This window comes from Morus notabilis, unplaced genomic scaffold, assembly GCF_000414095.1.
Source record: "Morus notabilis unplaced genomic scaffold, ASM41409v2 Scaffold866, whole genome shotgun sequence".
In the NCBI taxonomy this organism is placed as follows: domain Eukaryota; kingdom Viridiplantae; phylum Streptophyta; class Magnoliopsida; order Rosales; family Moraceae; genus Morus; species Morus notabilis.
Window position 1 is genome coordinate 111,025 of NW_010357944.1, and position 12,727 is coordinate 123,751.

The 12,727-nt window shown below is 32.4% G+C and overlaps 1 protein-coding gene across 1 annotated transcript; it reads left to right on the forward strand.

The window, feature by feature from the left end:
- Positions 1–6,459: 6,459 nt before the first annotated feature.
- On the forward strand, positions 6,460–12,242 carry LOC21387590 (chitin elicitor receptor kinase 1). The gene is made up of 12 exons (XM_024177259.1): positions 6,460–7,197; positions 8,579–8,612; positions 8,716–8,723; positions 8,828–8,983; positions 9,235–9,422; positions 10,144–10,233; positions 10,436–10,529; positions 10,618–10,769; positions 10,851–10,942; positions 11,401–11,539; positions 11,630–11,728; positions 11,838–12,242. Exons 1-12 carry the CDS (start codon positions 6,576–6,578, stop codon positions 12,000–12,002), a joined length of 1,839 nt encoding a protein of 612 aa, XP_024033027.1. The 5' UTR covers positions 6,460–6,575; the 3' UTR covers positions 12,003–12,242.
- The last annotated feature ends 485 nt before the right edge of the window (positions 12,243–12,727 follow it).

Consider the following 12,727-nt stretch of genomic DNA (forward strand, 5'->3'; position numbering starts at 1 on the left):
AGAGCACAAAACAATTCCACAACTCGAAGCTAAAGATCACATACAAGACATCAAGGCCCAACTTGTTTATGTAACTTGGTCATTTGACGATCAAGTTTTTAACTTGTTTATGGAATGCACATTTTTGTTCAACAAATTGATTGCTCACTAATTCTCCTTTTAGTTGTAATTATATTGTAAATGAAGAAATGAAAAAAAAGAAAATTAATTATCATAAATTTATTGTTAAAAAACTCAAAACCATAGCATTATGTTTTTTTTTTTTAAGTTAAACAAGTATTTTTAAATACCAAAAATAATTATATATGTTTAAGTTTCATATCATGTCTATTTTAGTCATTTTACTTATCCACAGCAATTCAATCTCAAAATTTATCAAACTTTATTACACTGATTTTAGAACCAGCACAACTACTATAATTACAGTTTACCAAACACTCAGTTGCTTCTTGTAACAGTTGCTTCTTCTTTCAGCACAACTAAAAGTAATTTTTCTAAAATTCACAGCACTACTAAATTAAGCCATTATCTAGAGTAAGGACTATTATCCGGAGTTAAGAGATTGTTGACTTTTTTTTTTTTTTTTTGGTAATGCAATGCTTGTTAAGAGTAATATTACCTGCATTCATTTTTTCAAGGAGGCAAATCTTTTTTAGGTGATGTTTGGTAAGGAGATGTATATCATAATTTAAATTATGATTCATAGTTCGTTAGTGTTTTATCTCATAAAAATACACGTAAATTGAAAATGGTTCTAATCTCATGATTCTAATCCATGAACCAAACGTCTCCTTAATTTTCTTATCACTTATAAATGACGTTATGACAATATTTTTGTTACTTTTTAAGTTATAGTTTCAATTACTATTCAATACATATCCAAAGTTGAAGAATTCCCGCATTATAGGCCCTGTTTGTTTCCGTTTTCATTTCCATTTTTCACATTTTTTGAGACTAAAAAATGAAAACGGAAACATAAAATGCGTTTGGTCTAAAAGTTTTTTAAAAACAAAAACAAAACCGTTTTTGTCTTTTGTGAAAAATTGAAAACAAAAAAAATGTGTTTTCATTTTCTCGTTTTCGTTTTCTGAAAACGGATTTCATTTTTTTTTTTTTCATTTTCTTCTCTCTCTTTTCTGAAACCGTTTTTGTCTTATATAATGATGTTTATTTAATATATTTATTCAATATATTATTAGTCAATATATTTATTTAATATATTATTTAATATATTTAATAATATATTTATTTAATATATTATTATTTATAATATTATTACATGTTTTCAAAAATTAAACCACTAAACGCAGTTTCAGTTTTTTTTAAAACTGAAATCAATCTCTGAATAAAACTACCAAACGCATTTCAGAAATAATTTCAAAATGAAAATGAAAACGTTTTCATTTCTATTTTCATACAGAAAATAAAAATATTTTGGAACCAATTCCAAACGCACCCATAGTAATTGCTTTTGAACCGTTGTTTTTTTTCTTCATAATAAAAAATTAATATGTAAATATAATTTTATTTTAATAAAATTATCTAATGATTTAGCATCAAATATTTCTATATTGCAGAAATGTTCTCTTTATTTTTTCTAGGCTTTTTATGAAAAGATGTGTAGATATCTACTAGTAATAGATGTTTTGTAAATGCCAATCATACTAGAATTTGATTTCACCCAAAAAATGGTTATATTACAATTTGAGAAATATTTGAGGGCTCGAAAAAACGGCTAGAACTGATAAATTATTTTTCTCTAATGTTGCCCTGAATTATTTTTTGAGGTGTTTACTTTTTTTTGAACGTAGGTTATATTTACCATGTTGTTACGTTTTGAACGTACTTAGATTCTACCTCGAGATTTTTAATTCATGTTTGTATTTTTCTCGATCATTTTGACCGCTAAATTCATAAATATACTATTTGTAGTTTAGTTATAAAATAAATCTATAATATAACACTAATTAGGCGTTATGTATTTTTTTTTTCCTTTTAGGAAAAACTTGTAAACCTCAAGCCTGTAAATACATATGGGACGTTTAGTATGAGGTAATTTTATAATGAGAATGAAAATCTTCTCATATTTACATATTTGGTATAAGAATTGTGATTTTCACATTCCTAAGAAAATAAATCCAATGGAATCCACTTCACCTCATTTTGGTGTAATGTTAATAACACTCAACTAAGTGTTATTTACTTTCCTGCGAATCTAAGTACCGTGGGAAACTAATTAAAAAAAAAAAACCAATAGACATTGATACAACCCTCCACTTCCCTCACGATTACTCAACCGTCACAACCCCATCACCGTCCATCAGACATGCCGTCTCACCCTACTACCACCGCCACAGCCTTGCCGTTGAACGGTCGAAGTCCCGCCACCGTCACCATAGACCCTTCGTTGTAGCCTTCCCTCTCCGGATAGCATGATGATAATTATCCAATATGATAAGATTTAATTAATTTAAAATACTAAAAACCACTGATTTTTAGAAAATAATATTACATTATTATGCACTACTAAACACAGTAAAATTATATTCCTAGGAGACTAAGAAAAGATTGTTGTATGCAACTAAACATGATAATATAAATTTTCTAGGAATCATATTACATACTCTCACATTTTTAATAATATAATTCCTATTAATTCCCTCATACCAAACACCCCATAATGCCAAGAGAATCGTACATTCGTACAAGTCCTTTTTTTTTTTTTTTTTAACATAACAACTAACATAAATTGTACAAGACAATAATCTATTAAAAACAATTGTATAAGATAAACTATATAAAGTGTAAATTGATCAATCTAGGAATTAATATTTGCTTTCGACATAAAATATAAGATTAACAAATTTTATTTTCAAAAATGTAATCTTAAACACATTTAAGATATGGGACTATCTCCCTGTAAAAATGAACTATTAGTAGTCTCTTACTTTTCATCTGTTAGATATGTATCAGAATCTGTCTATTATGTATACTTTTTCAGTTCGATGTGATTTTTACAAGATCTAACGGTAAAAAACTGAGACTACCGGTATGGTGAACTACTAGAGAAACTCCTAATAGATACATTATATATATTTTCATAAATATTCTCATCTGTGCATTTTAAAGAACTACCATAGGATCTCTAGATAATGCAATTAAGAACTACTATAGGCCCATTTTTCGTGTTGCCCTCCACTAATGTCGGCTAGAGTATTATCGAATATCAAAAGATCTTTTATAGGTTGTAATGTAAGGCCAGGGTGAAAGGTAGGTGAGATGAAAAATTTTAGGCTTAAAATCACCCTAAGTAAGAAGTGCACCCTATGGATCTTACATGAATGATTAGAAATTAGCACACCAACTCCAACTTTAATCAATCCTTTACTACCCATCATTCCCACAAACTTTAATATGAAATAAACACAAAATAGACAAAAGCAAGGAATTCACAAGAATTTATTCTTTCTTTTTCTTTTCTCTTATTTTTATTCTTTCTTTTTCTTTTTTTTTTTTTTTTTGAATTTGAAGAGGAAATGAAATGATAAAGAAAAACATATAAGAAGTAAATCAAGAAAGAACTATAAGAAACACTAAACAATTACACCCAAACCATAAATGAAATTCTCAACACTTTCATGCTTGCTCTCAACAATTATATCTTTAAATTCATGCAATGATGCAAACATGCCCATAAATGATAGGTTTAGTGAAGGGAATCAATAAAATGGCTAGGTTAGTTTATGTGGGTAATGAAAAAAAAAAAGGGTCACATAGGCTCAATGGGGGAGATTAGTGGTAAGTTTTCTATAGGTTAGTTATTTAAGGCTCAAACGATCCAAGAAAATGCCTAATTCATTTCTCCAACAACACCTCAACCTAGGATTTCGCCTCGAGCTTCACTCAAATGGGTTCTAGAGTTCATGAGATATCAAAGTCCATCTAATGCACACAAGTGTTCTCCAAAAGCTCAAAATCTCAAGTGATCATGGTTCAAAGTGCTCAAAAGTAGAGAATAAAAAATGAGGTTCAATCAATGCGAGTTAAGCACACAGAAAACTCAATGAATTACATTTTCAAAGACCTAAGAAAACACATTGTGGCACACATTATCATCATCAAATTATAGCTATCTCATTTCAACAAGACTCGGAACTTATTCAAATAAACAAAAAGAAACACAATTTAAAGTGTGGCCAACAGACACAACTCATAGAAAGAAAAGTCAAGATAACTAATCACAAGATGACATTCATGGCTCCGCTCAACCATTGAATGAATGGTGCTAGAGATGGTGGAGGAGGTGACGACCACATTGGATCTTCATAGATGTGCTCTTCTTTGATCGGTGATGGCATAACAATTGGGATCTCAAAAGGTGGAGACTCATGAATGTCATCTTGTGATTCTTCATCATCGATGAAGACATCTTAAGTCTCTTCCTCCATTGAATCATCATCATCGAACAAACCCAAGTTCTTCCCACTTGCACTTGGCTCCTCACGATGGCTTTCATACATGTTGGTAACTTGTGCATCCCTCTTTGCCACCGTCCTTGTCATGGCTTCAATTGAGTCATGTGAGGATTCCTTCATTCTTGAAAACTCTACTTGAAGTCGGGCAAGCTCGACTAGTGGCGTGCCCGCGCATACAATGTTACACGGCCGCACGGGGTGTGGTGAGGGTGCGCGCCTCACGTGGCGCGCCCATGCAAGTGGTTTTGCCCAAGAGGGCCCCTTGTGCAGCCTTGAGTGTTTATTTTATAACCTATTTTATTACTAATTAAATAATTAATCAATTCCTAATGTTTATTTTATAACCTATTATTTGATATATTACATAATCAATTTTTTATAAATATTTTTAAACACTAATTAATTACTAATTATAATTTAATATTATTAATTATTAATTAAGTAATTACTGTTTATTTATTATTTATAAACTATTTACTAACTAAAAAATTAGAATTAATATATTATATGATTGATATATTTATTATTTATTCAATAACATTATTAAATTTTCCATTATTTATATATTTTATAATTAATTTTTAACAATCAATCTTTAACTAAATAATTAATTACTATTTATTTTTTATTTTTTATTAATAAATAAATTTAAATTTTAATTATAAGAAATTAATATTTAATTAATAATAAAATAATTACTATGTATTTATTTATTATTAATTGATATATTATATAGTTGACAATTAATAATTTATTATTTAATATAACATTGTTGATAAGTACTAAAAAATGAAAATGAAAAAGGAAAACAACTTTTAATTGTTTATAGTTCATTCACAAAAACTATTCTCGCTATTTTTTCTTGTCATTTTTGTTTTCAAAATATTTGTTTAACAAACGTAGTTTGCAGATCATTTTCGTTTTCTTGCCTATAAAAAATATGCAAAAATGTTTTAAAAAAGAATCAAAAATCAATTTTAAATGCACCTGAAAATATTGTTAAGATATGTATGCAGCCATATAAAATAAAAGTTTTAAAATACAAAAATAAAGTGGAAATAATCTTAAAATTTCTCAAAGTTCGGGATATCATTTAAATTAAGGGGCCCATTTGGACCTTATTTGGACTAAAATTTAAATTATGTGAGCGGTTGAAAATTTAAATCCATCCTCTATACTAATTTATTTTCTTTTGGACAAAAATATTATAAGATGGCTGCTATGCCTACTAGAAAGCTGACGTGGACATGTGAGACATGAGGCAGTAAAAAATGCAGGAAATTTACGCTGTTTGGCACTCCCAGACGACAGGTACGACAATCATCCACAACTCTGTTTCAAGTTCGCTTAACTGATGAATCATGATCACCTAAAAAAATAATAATAAAGGCCCGTTTAATTTAAATTAGTAATTTTTTATTTTAATTTTTAAATTTTAAATTTTTTACAAGAAAAAAATACTATAATAAAATTAAAATTATAAATTTAAATGCACTGAATAAATGGGCTCTGCTCTCAAGAATTTAAGAGGTTGTTCTTTTACAATAAAATTTAAAAAAAGTTAAAATTTAAGTTACAATTTTATTCAAGTTTACGTTCTTTTAAATGAGTCCCGTTCATTTTACTGATTCGAGTTTAGAATTCAAGTTTTACTACAGTAAAAAGTTTTCACAAGCAATCACATCTAACTTTTTTACTACAATAAAAAGCTCTCATATAAAATCACATCTCAACTCGAATTAAAAACTCGAATCAGTGAATTAAATGAGCCCTAATTTTATTCAATTTTACTCAATTTTATTCAAATTATAACTTTAACTTAAATTATAAATTTAATTTAATTTAAAAACTATACTCAAATCAAATTATAAAAAAACAGATAGTAATGATTTTAGATCACCTAAACTCAACCAAAAAACAAACAATTAATTAATTAATAAATAAATAACCCACCAAAATTCTCATCAGTCAACGGTCCAAAACCCCCAACACGTTTCTCTTCGCAGCTTCGTTGTAGTCCAATTCCAACTTCAACTCCAATCCGATTACCAGAAAACCCAATTCCCGATCTGGGTCTTCGGTTTCCGCCGCCGAAACCAGATGAAACCTCGTACAGAGCCATGGCTATTGGCTCTACTGCTGATTATGTTCTCTCTCTTCTCAGGAGCCAAGTCGAAGTGCGGCGACCCCCAGAGCTGCGAGGCTTGGGCGTCGTTCTACGTCTGGAAGGGCTCCAATCTCACGTTGATCGGCAACCTCTTCGACACGACGCCCGAGAACATCGATCTCCTCAACGACAACGTGCCAAACAAGGACAGCGTCGAGTCCGACATCAGAATCAACATCAACTTCTCCTGCGGCTGCCTCCGGGGCGAGTTCCTCGGCCACGTCTTCGACTACGACGTCGTACAGGGCGACACGTACGAGCGGGTCGTGACGAACTACTCCGGTTTGACGACGGTCGCGGCGTTGACGGCGTACAATGGGTACGACCCCAATAATATTCCCAACACCGGGAAGCTGAACGTTACGGTGGATTGCATGTGTGGGGACAGAGCGGTTTCGGACAAGTATGGGTTTTTCACGACTTACCCTATCCAGTCCGGGGACAGTTTGGGAAATATTGCGTCTACCTATAATATTTCGACAGATTTGCTGCAGAGGTATAATCCGGGTGCGAATTTTAGCAACGCAAGTGAGATTGTGTTCGTCCCAACCAAAGGTATGATGTATTTTATTTTATTCTATTTTGTGTTTATTGTTCTTGATGGGATTTTTTTTTTTTTGGTGGTTCTTTTTAGTTGATGGGTGTATATGTGAAAACACTAGAAATCTGCAACTTTGATGATAACGTTGATTGTGACTTCAATGTTGACAAGGTTTGTTGTCTGATTATTGAACTCACAAGATCATAGGAACTGGAGGGAACTTTTTTCTTTCTTTTTGGAAAAAATAAGGATGTTGTCATTGAAGCTTTAGTATGGATTCATTTTGATTAGGGGTGACAATTCTTGTTACGTGTCGTATTTTGATCATTTTTTTTAAATTTACAGTTAATTCGAATACGACTTGTGACACGAAATTTTTTAAAAACCGTAATACCAACACGACACGATCACTTTACGGGTTGACACGACACGACACAAAAATAACCCGTGACACGAAATTGATCCGTGAACCCGAAATTAATACGAAAATTATATATTTTTATTTAGTTTTTTACATATTAAAAATAACTTAAAATTCATAACACACTAAAATACAATAACATCTATTGAAATTAAGCAAATAATAGTATAAGATTTTAAGTATAACTATTATAATATCACAAGTTCATAATAAAATCAAAAATATATAATGAAAAATAAATGTATTTTTTAATTTTTTACGAGTTTTGTATCGTATTCGGGTTAAGCGGGTCCAACCCGAAATTAATCCGTGTTTTTCGTGTTAATTTTAGGTCTATCTAATTCTGACCCTAACCCGTAAAATTTGTGTTGTTTTCGAGTCTTATTGTGTTATGACCCATATTGCCAGTCCTAATTTTGATCGTATGCAGAACTGTCAATGTATATCTGTTATCTCTGTGGGGATTGTTGTGTTCCTGGTATTGCTCTGACGTAGAGTTAGTATGCCAAGCCGCTTTGTATTGGTGGGATTTCATATTTTTATTATTCGGATACTTTAGTTTTACTTTTACTTATATTTTGGATGCCATTTTAAGGTCGAGAGAAATTAGAGGAAAAGAAAATATACAGTCTGTGAGGTGTGAAATATTCTCTTGTAAAGTAAACCGCTATAAATATTGTGTGCTTGTTTGTTTGTTTTCTTCGATTATTGCTCTTGGTATTAAAGGATTATGACGTCTAATTTTTAAGAGGGATGTTATGACTTCCAAAAAAAAAAAAAAAAAAAAAGAAGAACAAGTCTAATGATTTCACTACTGGATCCACAGAGCATTCTAGCCTCGGCAGAGCTAGACTGAACTGTCTAAATGGAGAATATATGAAGCACTCTTCGTTCATGTTTATTTTTGTTCTCAATTGATTCTGGATCCCTGATAGGTTACGTCATTGATATTCTTATTTCACTCTGATTTGCAGATCGAAATGGTAGCTATCGGCCTCTGAGTTCCAGGTAGCTCCTTGTATCTCATTATTGATTACTAGACGAGCAAACATTACATCTCCTTGTTGTCAACAATTTTCAATTTTTGTGATCTTTTTCTTCTCTTTTGCAGCTCAGGAGGTATTGCCCTAGAGTTAATTTGAGATGCCAACTTACAGGGATTAAGTGGAAAGTTCATGAAACTTTGAGCTTATACAGTTAATACTTTTGCATTTTCTAAGCAGGATTGGGAGGTGGAATTATTGCTGGTATAATTGCGGGAGTAGTTGCTGTGGTGCTGTTATTGGCGTTTTGTATTTACGTCAAGTTTTTCCGAAAGAAGGTGGAAGGAAAATTGATTCCTGCAGCATCTGAAGATCAATCTTCTCATCGTTTGCAGGGTACACTGCTTATAATCTTTACCTTTTGGGGTTTGTCTTTCTAGATATACTTGAAAAGAAAACTGCAATATGAATGCGTGTCTAAATGGTTACTCTGTACTAATGATCTAGTGGTTCTTGATTATATTGGAAAAAATCATTTTGTTTTGCTAATTCATTTTTTGTACTGTAGAAGAGCATGAAAAAAAAAAACGGAGTATAGTGGTTGGCTCTTCAGTGTTTTACTAATATTTTTTTTTCTTGGATTTTAGCGACTGAAAATAGCTCGGACAAAGTTGCAACTGCTCCTGGTAGTGCAGGCCTTGCAGGTCTAACTGTTGACAAATCAGTGGAGTTCTCATACGACGAACTTGCTGGGGCTACTGATTACTTCAGCATGTCGTATAAGATTGGTCAAGGTGGTTTTGGGGCTGTTTACTATGCCGAGCTGAGAGGCGAGGTTGGTTTCAAAAACTATTTCCATTAAAGTTGAGCATTAATTCTGAAAGAAAGTTGCAATTATAGAATACAGATTGAAAGATGCAGATGGTTCTGCATCTCTTTTGAGTTTCTTCCTTGAATATGAATTACACACTCACTTTATTTTCACATCCATCTGGTTGTCTATTTCGTGTTCTGTTCTTTCCTTGTTTCTTCCCTAGAATTTTTTTTTATTTTTTTATTTTTTTGAGAAATAGGACACATATGAAGGGATTTTAAATTAGAGAAAAGGTGAAATTCTGATCTAGTACTACAATTTAACAAGTATCAGTTGAGTTTAATTTTGTTCAAATAATAATTTAAGGTCTATAATGAAAAGGACATTGAAACGAGTAAATACATGTCTATACTATCTTTGTTGGTAAGAGTAAAATAGGTGTGAGGATGAACTAGATAGTAATGGTAAGAACAGGTTTTAAAGCTTGCTTGAATTGCTTATGCGACACTAAAATGAGTGGTGTTGGGCAAACAAGTTGGATGTGAGAGTCAAGGAGAAACAACCCTTCTAGAGAATATACAAATTAATAGCTTAGTCACCTTTTATTTTAACTTTTACCTAGGTTTCTAAAATAAATTTCTCGCTAGTTGCTGTGTACTAGGCAACCATCAATTCGTAGGTCATATTCTTCTTTGGTTGTGTGCGCGTTAGCATTTGTTAACTTGTACCTCTTTCTGTGCAGAAAGCTGCTATCAAGAAGATGGATATGCAAGCAACAAGAGAATTTTTGGCTGAATTGAAGGTTTTAACCCGTGTACATCACTTGAACCTGGTTAGTAATTTTCTTCTCCGACTAATGAGGCGGGTTAGCCTTTAGTGAAGTTTCGGATACATTGCTGAGATGCTGGATCCTACTATTTGATTAAGTTGTTAGGATATGCTACCTATCTATTTGAATAAGTTCAGCCAAATAGATAAGTTCAGCCATTGTATCCTTCGTCGCAGTAAACAATCAAAATTGACGATTAATGCAGGTGCGGTTGATTGGCTACTGTGTTGAGGGCTCTCTTTTTCTAGTTTACGAATTTATCGAGAACGGAAACTTAAGCCAACACTTGCGCGGTTCAGGTGACATAGAGTGTCCATGGTGCAGATATCGGTAACTGTTTTCTGTTTCATAGCAATCATAACAATTTGTTTTTTCAATTATGTCTAGAGAGGGAGCCTTTGCCGTGGTCTACTAGGGTTCAGATAGCCCTGGATTCAGCAAGAGGGCTGGAATACATTCATGAGCATACCGTTCCTGTTTATATCCATCGTGATATAAAATCAGCGAATATATTGATAGACAAGAACTTCCATGGAAAGGTTGTTTTAGTTCTTCACTTGACAATATGGACCGTGATAAAAGTCCGTTCTCATAGTTGTACTAACACATCTTAATTGCAGGTTGCAGATTTTGGATTAACTAAGCTGACTGAAGTCGGTGGTTCATCTCTTCCAACGCGTCTTGTGGGAACTTTTGGATACATGCCTCCAGAGTACGCAACATTTTTATTCATCAATTTATAAATTTTAACTGAGTTAAGAAATAGGCTTCTGCTTGTTCTTGGGAAACAAAGCTTGTAAATGAGCATCTAGCGTATGCATTATCCAGATCTTTCTATCCTTCTTCATGTGATAGATAAACCGTTAAATGGGTTTCGATATTGTGCTTGATTTAGTAAGATAATGTTCTAGATTTAGTTTCATGTATGAGTAAATACCATCATCAAGGATGTCTCTTAGTTCTGGAAGTTTCAATTTTTTTTTTTTTTTTTTTTTAAGAATTTGTGCATTTCTTTGTGAAATCCTCTATTTTGGTGAACTTTGAATCCTGTTATTTGCCATTCTGTATTTGCTGATCCAATAAAATTCTCCTACTTGAAACCGAAAGGAAAAACTTCTGCTATTTATTTCTGAGTAAACAAGGACTAATTGTTGTCACACTGTTGTGCAGATACGCGCAATACGGAGATGTGTCTCCCAAGATAGATGTATACGCGTTCGGGGTTGTCCTTTACGAGCTCATTTCTGCCAAGGAGGCCATTGTGAAGCTGAACGGTTCTGGAGCTGAGTCAAAGGGCCTTGTTGGTTTGGTAACTTCCTTGCCAACTCTCCCTCCCTTCTAATCAATCCTTTGCTGGAGCACCCCTGACCATATGTTTATCCTGGTTTATGTTCTACAGTTTGAGGAGGTTCTTAATCAGCCTGATTCTATGGAAGAGCTCACCAAGTTAGTTGACCCTAGGCTCGGAGATAATTACCCGCTCGACTCAGTTCGAAAGGCAAGTCGAATACAAAAGAACAACTTAAACTTATTATGTCTTATGAGTTTTATGATATCCAGTCTCAAAAAAAAAAAAAACTGTGGTGGTCGTTATGTTATGGTTGCAGATGGCACAACTAGCCAAGGCATGCACACATGAGAACCCACAACTACGTCCAAGTATGAGGTCCATTGTGGTTGCTCTAATGACACTTTCATCGACCACTGAAGATTGGGATGTTGCCTCCTTCTACGAGAATCACGGCCTTGTCAATCTAATGTCAGGGAGGTAGAATCCCATGGTGCAATATTGTTAATTGTTTCTTTTGAGCTCTCTCTCTCTCTCTCTCTTGTTACCATTATAGTATATTGTGAATAATACCAAATTGAAAGTACTCAAGACGTTCTAGATGTGCATAGATGAGAAATGTTGTAATAGTCTCTGTAAATCTCATTTATTATTTGATTAAATACAGCTTAACTAATGCTTTTTGAGCTTTATAGTAAAAAAGAGCATGAGGGGTTTGTGTAGATATTTTTGTTGTTGTCCAGCTTAGAAAAAACAAAACCTTGATTTAATAGTAAAAATCAATTAAGCGCGTACGACTACAAGTTGAGTTTTTTACCTTGGCGTTGCACGTGGACAAAGAAATGACAGAAAAGATATCGACTTTCTTGGAAGATAAGAAAGCAACATACAATTATACACATGCGTGTAATTATAGGTATGTTTATTTCATATATTTAAACTTAAATTATTAATTTTATTATAATATTTTTCTTCATAAATAATTAAATTTTAAACGTTAAAATTAAGAATCGTAATTTGAGTATACTCTGATAGTATATGAATCATACTTCAACCAATGAATGGAAATCCCATTTTGCCTAATCCAACTACAAACCTTTACGTCTAGATCAAGTAAAGTGAAGATTATCATGTATTAATAACAAAGAAGAGAAACATTACCTTTGGAGAATGAAGAGTAAAGATCAGAACCCAATCAAAGCAATGTTC